At 39.5% G+C, this 12445-nt stretch overlaps 1 protein-coding gene across 9 annotated transcripts in view; it reads left to right on the top strand.

Annotated features, from left to right (window-relative positions):
- Window positions 1-6590, top strand: part of CADPS2 (calcium dependent secretion activator 2) — a 613932-nt gene extending 607342 nt beyond the window's left edge. For all 9 annotated transcript variants that reach the window (XM_058297292.2, XM_058297289.2, XM_058297299.2 and 6 more), the window contains 2 exons: window positions 717-821; window positions 5630-6590. In XM_058297292.2, the coding sequence (XP_058153275.1) occupies window positions 717-821; window positions 5630-5806 (282 nt within the window). In that variant the 3' untranslated portion in view covers window positions 5807-6590. The remainder of the gene's footprint in view (window positions 1-716; window positions 822-5629) is intronic.
- The last annotated feature ends 5855 nt before the right edge of the window (window positions 6591-12445 follow it).

Raw genomic sequence — 12445 nt, 5'->3', positions numbered from 1 at the left:
CTTGAAAAAGCAAACAGAGCTTTCCTTTTATAATTTGATCAACTGACATGTGTTTTGTGATTCTTACAAGACACAAGAATTCCATCGTGATAATGTTCCTTCCTAAGATCTCAGTAACTATTTTTACATGGTTTTAAAGCATCTTGGTGGCAAATACTTAATAACTGATAGTAGATAAAAGTGTGATTGGGATTACTGTGTTGTAAACCATGTATATGTTTTGCCATCACTCTTTTGAAATGTTACTTCTGGGTATTGACTGTACACCTTATGGCATACGGCATCTACTCTTGGATTTTTATATAACATCCAGGCTAATAGGCAATTTTCCTTTGAAAATAAGTTGCCTGTTTGTTCCTGATATTTAGGAATCTATTCAGTATCATAAACATATATTTAGTACCCATTGTTACCTAAAATTACAAAGCAGGCCAATAGGCTTCAGAGTACAAAACACTGTTGCCCATGAATATGTTACAGCTGAAAGACTGCAATGTTAATTCATGCAAAGAACAGTCTAGGTCAACTTAGCAGATTTTCTAGCAAAACATACAATTTTGTTAACAAGAAATTATAGCATTATTGACTTCAAGTGCTGATCTGTGGCCGTTTTGGAGTGTTTCATTACCCTGTCATTACTCAATCTGTTAAATGAATACTGCAGAGGATGTTTTCTTTTTTTGTTCTCCTCCCCTCTGCCCCATCCTTCTTTCCAGCAATGGTACAGCAGTTCCATGAAAGTCATTTGCGTGTGGTTGGCTGATCGATTAGACCTTCAGCTTCATATTTACCAACTGAAGACGCTCATCAAGATTGTGAAGGTAAACAAAATGTGTTTAGATGTGAATCACCCACCAAGCTATAAAGAATAATGGAAAGAAAGTGACACCAAAAAAATTGTATTTGATGTAACTGAGTGAATGTAAGGACTAAAAAGAGCACCAGTTATTTGCAATGATTAGCTGTTCTTTTTTCCTAATTTTAGTTAGATCGCTAAATAATTGTAAATTTATCTTTTTTGCACTAATAAAAAATATTTTGTTAGGAAAATAGAATTAGTCCTATTTTGGGGCAATGTACATAAAGTCCCTAGCACAGTTACCTGAATACAGTAGGCCCATGATGATTTTGTGTTAATTTTTTTAAGTGTAGAAATATTATCTCACAATATAGTTACTTCATGTTCATTAGGATCATGTCATTAAAAGAGCTTTTTGGACTGTTTTGCTGATAGAATAAGGAGAGTATTGGTTATTTTATTATATCCTGAATTCTTTGGAAGCAAGTCCCCTCTTATATGTAGGAGATGATCAGTTTGAGTGTCACAGGCCATCCACAGCTACTAACACAGATGTCATATCAGGTCAGCAAGGCCATGTTGACTTTTGCTCTTCAAAAGAAAAGACATTAAACTACATGTTATATTTAGTGAGTAGGGGCTTTAAAATAATATATATATTGAGTAAATTTTTCACACTTAGTAAATTCTAGTGGAAGTACAAATTTACCCTAAGTATATAACCTTTTCTTAAAACTGGAGAAATCCTACCTTATGGCTTTAAGCTATTGAGAATCAGCTGTTCTTTTTAACAGGTGACCTTTATCTCCATTTTAGTATTATTTACCAAGTAACTATATATATGTATGTGAGTGTGCATATAATTGCATGTATATATGTATACACACATATATATGCACAGTGTTTCTCAAAGTGCCATTTCTGGCCATGAACTTGTTAATAATGCACATTCTTGGGCCCTACCCCAGACTTACTGAATCAGAAACTCTAAGTGACCCAACAAGCTATATATTAAGAAGCCCTCCAGATGATTCTGATACATGCTAAAGGTTAAGAGCCAACTGTATTCTGTCACTGAAAGAATGTTTCTCTCTACAATTAAAATATTTTCATGCAGTTGGATTAGAACACACACAAAAAAATGTTATCACAGTTTTAAAAACCCACAAATTGGAAAGTGCTGTCCTGAATTCAGAAATTGGCACATCTTACTGGAGTGTAGAGTTAAACCTACATCAGAAGAATAGCAATTGTGATTAGTCATAAAATGAAAAATTATAGCCACCCACTAATTTTTAATACTATAACTACACATAACATTTCAATGGACAAAACACCTTTGAGCCAGAGCACTTCTTACCTGGTGTTACTTATTTTATAAAGACTGAAACCACACATCTGATACGTTCAGATTTGGCTTAGTTTCTCCATTGTTTCTTCCTTGTTCCTATAAATGTGACTTGAAGAGCTGTCAGATGAAGTTTGTTTTTCATAAAAGAAAATCAGGATAATCTGTGCTTATCTTATAAATATATAAGTCTTCCTTCCATCCAGATCACTTAGATTTTGCCAGCATGTCTATAGCAGACTGGTATATCTTACTCAGGAGTCAGGCTACTCTACTTTAGCAGTCTAGTCTTTACTACCCACAAGGCATTGCCATTCTTCTATGCTTATGGAAACTCAGACACCATTAAGATTTCTATAGCTGCCAACTTTGTCTGACAAAGACACTAACTGGTTCACTCATGGTGCTCATTGAGGAAAAAAAATCCCAGTAAGATATCCACAAAATATTTAGGACTATGAAATTATTTGTAAAGTTTTAACATCAGAATGATTTTGAGGATAACAAAATAGAGCCTTCAAGTAATCAAAATGGCTGCTGGATTTGTATTTTCCCTGCTTACTATATGACTTTAAAAGCAGCAAACATAAATCAGTTGCCTCTTGCTAGGAGAAAAGAAGACAAGTGAGCAGCATCCTGTTTCAGGCACTTGTATTAAATAAGAGCCAAAACAGAATTACCATTTGACCCGCAAATTCATTCCTAGCTATATACTCAAAAGAAATGAAAACAGGGAGGGAATGATAAAATGTTGTATATAGGTATAATGAAATATTATTCAGCTGTAAAAAGGAATGAAATTCTGGTATACCCAACAATGTGGATAAAATCTGAGAACATTATGCTAAGAGAAATAAACCTGACACAAAAGAATATTGTATGACTTCACTTATATGAAATACCTAGAATAAGCAAATTCACAGAGACTAAAAGTATGTTAGAGGTTACCAGGACTGGAGAAATGGGGAATTGTTGCTTAATGGGTACAGAGTTTTTGTCCGGGGTTTTGAAAAAGTTTTAGTAATGGATGGTGGGGGTGGTAGCACAACCTTGTACTTGGAGTTAATACACAGTTAAGTGTACTTAATTGTACACTTGAAGATGTGCACTATTTTTTTTTAAAAGTCAAGCAAACCTTTGTAGTAGTCACAGAAGTGTCCAAGTGTCAATAACCTTTAATTTTTTTTAATTTTTAATTTTAATTTTTGAAGATTACAAGGATAACTGCCCTGTAGCTTACCTAGGTAGTTATTGCAAATAAGTTATTGCAAATAAATTAGAAAGCCTTCAGGACTGAAAATTCATAATACAAAATCTGCCCTGGTAGACTCATTGATAATTAAGCCAAGTCTAAGGAAAGTATTCCAATAAAATTAAAGTGTGACTCACAAACTCAGTATATAATTGTAAATGGGCCAATTATACTTTAAATCAGTGACATCATCTGTGATCATCTGTAGGTAAATATTTTGTTTGCTTGATGTATTTTTAATCTAAAAACAAACTGTTACAGGGTTGAACACACATTTCTGTGGTCATAATACCGTGTACATTAGTACCCAGATTCTCTAACGAAATTCCTCTTTCAGAGTTATTTCACAGATTCTGAAGCAAATTACCATGAGTTTTGTTATAAAAGTATACCATCCTAATCTTAATAAGGTTAACTGTTTAGAAAGATAATGTGAGGCTAATGGGTTGTATGCATGTGTCTTAAACTGTTAAACTTTTAAGTGAAAATAGACTTGATCATTTGTTAAGGAAAGAAATACTCCTGGAATCCAAACTACTTGCAGTTAAGATAGTGACCTCAGATATTCTCCAGCATTCCTAAGAGTTCAGTTGATTTTTGGACATGTGGTGGGCAAAACCCATAATATCAAAGCTTTTTAAATATGAATTTATTTATATGAAGTGATTGTTCAAAGGAAAAATTCTTTTCCATCTTCCATCCTTACTGCTCACATAACACTTCTGAACTTGGAACGGTATTGTGGTCCCACTACCTTGTAATGTTTCGACTCTTTCTCAACAGTCTGTTAGTGGAAGCCAGGTGTGTATATTGAGGGGATTAAAATGCTGTCTATCAGCACTTTCTGCTACATGAGAATAAGCACCATCAGCTCAAATGTCTGAATGTGATCATGTTTTTCTTCTACTGTGTTCAGTGTTCATTCTTTAATGTTAATTAACACTTACTGGAATTATGATATTGGGCCATGAGGTACAATATTCTTTGCTTTTTATTTGACTTTTTTTCATGTACTAAGTGCCAACAAGTGAAAGCATGGAAGAAAAGCATGATTAGCAGCAATCATTTAGAACAGAACCATGGCACAGTGGTATACACTGATAGGTTGAGGCCTGTCAATTAAAATCAGACTGTTTACTGAATCACACATAAGACAATAGAAAATCTTAAAAGGTATTTAGCATTAAAAATGACTTTAGGAGTGTCTGCACAGAATGGAGTATCTTCTTTTGTTCTCCCCCCCCCCATTTAACTAATTATGGACTTTTTCTCCAAGTTTAAAAATCAATATTAAAAATATCAGCCTTGTTCAGTCATCGGAAATCATGTGTATAGAAAATTATACTTTAAAAAGTGAGCAAAACATAAGCCTAATAGGTTATATATCAAGTGCCGTGGAACTCTAGAATTGTGTGGGGTTTTTTGTTTTCTTTTTAAGAATCGATATAGTAAAATAACATGATATTTATTCTACCTTTGACATAAAATACGTCAGATTATCTTTTGGTGTTTCATAAATGCAAATACATCTTGTATTATCCCATCTATGGAAGCTTTTTGCCAGAGTTTGGCATTTCTCATTCCAAGGCAATATCAAAAGGAAAAGGCAAAATTCCTATAGACTTTAGGTGTGCATAAATTTTATCCAGTGGTACATGTAAATAAATTTTATATTTCATAAGTTCTGGAATTGTGGACTTCTAGTATTGATAATAGGATTAATCCTCTCCCTCCCAATTACTAATGGAATTATAAAATGTAATCTGTTTTTCAGTATTAGAGGAAAGGCTCCTGAGTTGAAAATCTGAGAATTCCTTCATATTGAAAATGTACCTAAGTGCATATCATTTTGTCTTTGTTACAGGTTATTCAAATTCCATGCACTTAGTACTATTTTGGGGAAAAGCTAATTTGCTATCAGATATAGTCCCAACATGTTGATCTAGTCATAGTGATTGTAGTTCGAATAGCACTATCAGAATTTCTTGGCCCATTTTATCCCTATTAAATCTACCATCAAGATGACTTATGTGAGCAACCATAATCTAAGTCCATTAGTGGAATATTTCAGTAAATAATACCAAAGGTCATTTTTGAAATATAAGGTCATTTTTTAAATAATACCATGGTCATTTTTTATATATATGTGTGTGTGTGTGTGTGTGTGTACAAATAATCTTAAACTTTTATAAGTAAGTTCTTCCTTTTTCCTCTCCCTTCTTTCTTCCAGAAAACCTATAGAGACTTCCGACTGCAGGGTGTGTTAGAAGGAACACTGAACAGTAAGACATATGATACTCTATACAGACGTTTAACAGTAGAGGAAGCCACAGCCTCTGTTTCAGAAGGAGGAGGACTTCAGGGAGTTACTATGAAAGACAGTGATGAAGAAGAAGAAGAAGGCTGATAACACACAGCTTAGGAGGACGTTGACATTTTTTATTTTGTATCTTGTCCTTGTAATTACATGTATTGTTTTGACCAAATATAAATGCTTGTATTTCACTCCATTTTTTAAAAAGTAAACCTGGATATAGAGTTAAAGGGCAAGATGCCAAGCACTCTTTTTTTTTTGACATCATCATCCTCTTTTGTGTAGCTTGTCCTAAAATGAACTTTGGCTGTTTGTGATTGGATTATGAAAGGGTTTTTTCATTTGTTTTTGTTTAAGATTTTAGTTTTTTTCTTTAATCACATCAAAGTAATGTCCTTGTATAAAATATGTATTTCTCATAATACAAAATTGTGAGAAGAAGCCACTTCTGATCACTGTGCCAGTTGTATCATACCCTTGTTAAATTATTTGTGTCTTCTGGTTTATAATTTATGTGCAAGCTTTGTTTTGTACTTAATTTGCCATTGTTGTGATGTGCATAAAGACTTTAACCTTGGTTCTTACACTCTGAATTGGTCTGCAGGTGTATTCCTGGGCTTAAACAACTGCCAAACCCAAATATAGAATAGAATATCCAGTGGGCTTCTGTCTTGTTCCGTTCTGAACATTTCTTCTCTCAAGTGTAAGAAATCTCAAAGTGTAGTGATAGTAAGTATGCTGCTGTCAACGTACCACGTTCCCCTACTTCTAAGTGTAACAGCCTGCAGGCAATAAAAGTTCATTTGGTCACAACTACTGTATTTATTAGACTTGTATAGATTAAATGCAGTAAAAGATGTTTGCTGTATTTCAAACATTCCAGCTATCTGACTCTGTGTTTTCATTTGTTACATCTTATTTTATTTTATTAGCATCAAGTGAGGAAAAGATACTAACAGTGCATTGCACCTAAGGAATTGAATGCATATTTCCATAGCAATGGAAATATGACTACATACTCATATATTGTGTGTTGGTAGTTAATATTAGTAATTAATGCTAACTAATATAGTAATGTTACTTATTTCTCCCCCCCCCCCCAATTTTTTCCTACTAGGATTTTGAAAGATAAACAATAGTATTATGCTTTGGAATTTCTCTATGAATTTCTAATTTTGTATTTTTTCCTAAATTATTCTGGCATATCATTCTACTACATTCATTTATAAGTAATTTCTAAATGAAGTAAGTTAATTCAAAATAAGTGGAGGTATCCCTGAATTTATGAAACTTATATTCTGAAACTTTATGAAACAACTCGTTGGACCTTCAAATTCATTTCCCCAAGGTGTTAATAATGGTGACTGGGTAACAGACTAGCCAATAAAAATCTGTTTAACCCACTGGTATTATATAGTTTTAATTAGATAGGCTTAATTTAAATTTCCTAAGGGTTGGAAGTCTGTGGTACAAGATGAAGAAGAAAGGATCTCTTCTTCCTTTCCTGGACTAGGGACTGACTACCAACTCAGAATTTTTGAAAGGCAGTTTCTCTTAGAATAATCTCCCTCTCTTTTTTCTCCACAATCACACCAATACTCCTTTCTTTAAGCCCTCAGGTACCCAGTCATGCCACCCTAATCTCCCCAAATGGTACCATCCCCAAGTCTGCTCAAATTGCTCTATCCTTAGAAATTACCCACCCTTCTTCTCTTTTTCAATAAAATGCCTGTGTTCTTGGTACAGCTCTTCTCCACATAATTGGCTCAATTTATTCTAGAGTGTGAGTGACTAATGAAACCCCTTAACCCTACTGAAACTGTTTTAAGAAGGGAAAAAAAAAAAAAGGAAGAATACTTATTTACTGAACTATCTAGTCAATGGAATGCAGAAATGAAGGGGACAAGCAGGGGGTACGGGGGCAAGTTTCTGGAGCTAGAAAGGTCTCTTGCTGCTGCCCTGGCCTGTTAACCGACAGAGTGACCCCTTTGCTGGTCCGCCTCTTACAGCATCTCTCCAGATTTTGATGTTCTCTGCTCTTGGTCATCTAAACTCAGATTTTTAAAAGCTGCATCCAACCCCAAAGTCCCAGGGGCTTCCACAGCAAGGACAATGAAAGTTAAGGGTGGATAGTGGAGATGCTCACGTTTGTATGAGGACTACCTGGACCATCACTTGAGCCACAACGTGTGTGTAGAAAATGTATAAAGTAATCCTCCGCAAAAGAATGAAGTTTGAGGGGTGGGCTGTTGACCAGAAATTCTCTTCGATCTAATTGCAAGTTGCCTGAGATAATTTAGTAGTTGCTCATTGGTGTGTAACTCTTCGGATGAATGCCTGAGCATCTTATTAAAGAATCTATTAACTGAAGCCAAATTTTATGTTGCTATTCTTAATTTTGTGTTGCTATTCTTTTTCTAAAAGAATGTCATTGAAAACCTGAAAATTCTTGCACAATTTATGAAGTGGAAATCGTTTTTAACTCAAAAGATTAGCAACTCTACCTTCCCAGTTGGTTTTAGATAAAGGCAAAAAAAAAAAATGCATGTTTTGGACAATTTGGTGAGTGTCGCAGAAGAAAATCACGAAAACCGTCTAATACCAAATGGAATGGGTTTGTTAAATAACATGAGTAAAACGGTAACCCTCTTTTTGGAGAGAAAATAATAGCAATGCCTTTTTCCGGAAAGGGAAAGAACCACACAGAGCTTAATGCAAACCGCTCGGCTCCAGCTGTGGGTCGTTTTTGCTTTCACGGATTTTTCCACTTGAATTCCCTTTAGTACTTGCTCATTGTCCCTCGCGCTGGAGAAGGGATTTCCTGCTACTTCTGCAATAAACTCCTGTTCAACGTGTCTCGGGGCTCCCACCCCGCCCCCAGGGTCAGAGCCTGGCCTAGCCCCGACCACCGCCGACGTTCAGCTCCGCCCTCCTCCTCCCGCGGCGACCCGGGGCCAGAGGATCCGCCAGCTCCTGGAAGGGGCGCGCGAGTGGGACGGCGGGGACTCGGCCGTCACAGCTCAGGGAGCCCAGAAACCCCTTCCTGCTGCCGCGGCCTGCGCCCAGCTTAACTCTTCGCGGAAACGCGCGGGGAGCCAAGCTGGTCGCCGACTTCGGGCGCAGGAGACCCGGCGCGCGGTGCGTTCGCGGGTCCCCGCTCCCCCGCGCGCAGACCAGGCCTTCCGAGCCCCTCCCGCCCCGCGTTGGGCAGAACGACGCGAGGAGGCGATTCGAGCAAGAGCTTGACCGTTTTGTTTCTTACTCCCAAAACAGAAAATGGAAATTTCCCGGTCCGAATCCCTAAAGGGAAGTGATAGATCGATGTTCCTGAGAGATGTTCACGCGCGGCTGGCGACCGGGCACCCGGAGGCAGAGCGTGGAACCGAGTCGGCCCCAGCGCGCTCTGCGCCCCTCCTTCCACAAGAGCCCCAAGCCCCCACCGACAGTCCTAGACCCATCCCACCCTTTTTGGTTTTGTGCAGAATTTGGGGGGTTTCGGGAGGACAGCGTTTATCCTCTTCACCTTGAGACCTCCCTACCCCGCACCAATGCTATTGTGGGAGACGGGGAGGGGAGAGGGACTGCTTTTCCCATCAAGTCCTGCCCTTGGACAGGCAGGGACCATAGATACTGTGTGCAACGGAGTCGAACCCACAGGTCTGGCTGGCAGGGCCGCTGGCACAGCGGGGCTCGGACCCGGGAGCAGCGCCGGCCCCGGAGCGATGGGTGGGTGCCCCGCGGCAAGTTGCAGGCGAAGGCTTTTCCTGGGCTCCCCAGCAGCGCGACTGCATGATAGGGTGCAGAGATACCTTAAGCGCTCTCCTTCGCGGCGTTAAAGTAAGATACTTAAGAGAGCACCTGCGAGTAAAAGCTGGAAATGCAAAGTCCGGTTCCAGAAGTCACACGAAGCAATCAATCGGGGACTTGTTCACGTCCAGTATGTATTCTGTTCAGGGAATAGTAGGCACTGGAGTAGGAGCTTGTACCGAGAGATGAGAGCAGAAGAAATCGATTTAAGGGCTACCCAGTCCGGGTGCTCCTGACAGCAGCCTGGGAGACCCCCAAAGATCACAGGCCTTGGAGTTAGAAAAGCCTGGGTCCCAACCGTCACACCTCTTTCTCACTTACGAGCTCTGTGTCCCTGGACAAGTTATTTAACCTCTCTGTAAAATGGGCATTCTATAAGGAAGGTTGTCACAAGAATTCGAGACAATATTTGGTGGCCCTTGTTATTTCTTTATGTATGGATTAGTTCAAAAGAAATAGTGGGCATTCTGCCTCCATCAACCTGCACCACCTCTCTCACCGGCCGTTCTCCCTGGGATTGGCACTGGGTCCATCTAGATCGCAGTCAGCTCCGCAGATCATCAGCCCCGCCCCTGGCTGGTCTGAGGACTGGCTAGAAATGTCCAGTTCCAGGGTTTTAAATATGGCCAGCCTGGTGGGAGGAGAGGAGGAGACGGGGAGGGGCAAGCCAAGCCGACTCCTCTCTCCAGAAAGAACCAGCTTTGCTGAGAGCAGCCCCTGGAGTTGTGGCTGGGAGGGGAGGCAGCTGGAGACATATCATTGGGTCCACTTAGTAATAATGTTCACCAGATGCTCAGAAAAGGGACAGGAGTGATTGGGAGGCCCCAGACAGTAGAGAAGAATCCCAGGTCTCCGCCTGAGGCCAGTGGCCTGAGTTCAAGGGAATTTCAGGGATAAATGGTGTTCATGAGTATTTTCCAAGACTTCAGGGGGCTATTCTGCATCCCAGATCAGGGAAGGACACAGTTGGCAAGCACCTGAAAAATAAGAGGTGTAAGTCCCGGAGAGGCAGAGCAGGCCACAGACTCCCGACCTTGCCCAGGATGGCCCCAACTGTGACCGCAAACCAAAAAGGGGTAGCAGGCGTTTAGGGCAGCAGCTGACACCGAGCCCTGACCTTGGGTGCTGAACTGGGAGCACTTCTAGGCTGCTAGGAAATCTCAAGCATCTCAGACACCCAGGGTGAAGTGTCCTCCTGCTCAAGGGGAACGCCCTGGCAGTGCCGGGGGCCTCAGAACACTGTGACCTTGGGAAGGCAGCAACAGAACCCCTGAGAAAGGGAAAGATGCTGCGCCCCACATTTGGCTGAGACTGGAGGTAACTGAGGGATGTCACCCAGCCCGTCATTCCTTTAAAATAGCCGGCGGGGAGCCTCTAGGCCCCAGGCACAGGGAATGTGGCTTCATATGCCCGGAATGCCCAGGCACCTTTAATTTCGCTGTACTTTTGAACTTTATATTGAGGATGGTTGTTTCTTGTTAATTTATATATTGGTGTATTTGTTTGCTGGAGATAGAAAAAATAAACAAATAAATTCTAGACTTGTCCCCAGTTTCCTTCCCTCCACATTGTCTTCCCCTAGGATCAGTGGTTCTCACATTTGAGATGAAGTGAAGAGTTAATTTCTTTCTAGCCTTGGCCTAGGCTTATTTATAGAGCCCCCTACAAAAAGATGAAGTCCTCAATATGTTCCTGTGAAAAATTCCTCTCAGCTTTGTCTAATTTTTTTCTAATACTACTACCTTTCCCTCATCCTACAAGTAACATCTCTCAGGTTTCACTGTATGAAGGAAAACTTGATGACATGCTGGAGTTTATTCTTTAGAGCATTTCCTTAAAATGCCAAGGAAGCAAAATTAATTGCAACTTCAGAAGGAGATTTTGATAGGGAGGCAGAAAAAGTTTCATTTTTAAAGGGAAGTCACATAGTAAAAGAGCAGAATCCAACAGGACTGGGTCCCCAAAATTGGAAAGTGAAACATGGAAAGGCCAGCTGAGAAGAGATTGTGGGACGTAGCGCTCTTGTTAAGTCAGAACCGCCAACCAGGTAATAATTTTTTAAAACACTCCTCAAAATTGTAGTATTGAAGAAGCTTATTCATTGTCATTCATTCAAACGCCACAGGTTTTTGTTATGTTGTGATTGCTTGATGTGTTTTTTCATAAAATTAGAATAGTCTATCAGAAAGCTGATTAATTTTAGAAATGTATATAACTGCTTCTTAGAGATGAAGTCTGTGTTAACCAAACTGGGATTTTTGAAAAGCTTTTGTGAAAGGTTATTTCGTGAATCTACAAAAGAAAATGTCTCTGGGGAACTCAGCACTGAATATGGGAGAGCAGGCCCCCAAGGACAAGGAAAGTCCTTGAGGTTGTGAAAAATAATTTAGCAAACGTGATTCCTAGGTGTATTTTAACATTTCATATTTAAATCTGAAATCAATCGAGCTAAAGGGTTGTTTTAAATACAGTTGTCTGGAAAAGTTTATATCTAACTTTTTAACAAGATGATAACTTTTCATAAGTAAAAGGTTTTTTTTTTAAAATAATTCCATCTCAAGGCCTCCCAATAAGGAAAGGGGATTTGATTTAGTCCCATTTTGCTGAAAAACAATTCAAGGCAAAGAGGGACTGCCACCACACATCCCTGTAAACAAGGAGCCCACTGTGTAGACTTCCCAGAACCAAGGAACGTGGGCAGGGTGGACAGGCCAAAGTAAAATGAACCGGCACCATTTAGCCCAATCCTCAAAATGTCCAGGACAAATCAGTCACAGAAGTACTTGTGAAAGGAGGAAAGATTGTTCTTGATTCCAACAGAAAGTTGAATCCTGCTTTAAAAGGATAGTGAGGGACAGGGAGGAAAAGGGGGAATTATATTTTACCCTTTAACAGGTAGCCATTCAGGGTGAAATGGGGGCAGAA

Source organism: Dasypus novemcinctus, chromosome 5, assembly GCF_030445035.2.
Source record: "Dasypus novemcinctus isolate mDasNov1 chromosome 5, mDasNov1.1.hap2, whole genome shotgun sequence".
Lineage (NCBI taxonomy): Eukaryota > Metazoa > Chordata > Mammalia > Cingulata > Dasypodidae > Dasypus > Dasypus novemcinctus.
Note: the sequence above shows the minus strand (reverse complement) of the source record. Positions and strands in the feature narration are given on the sequence as shown.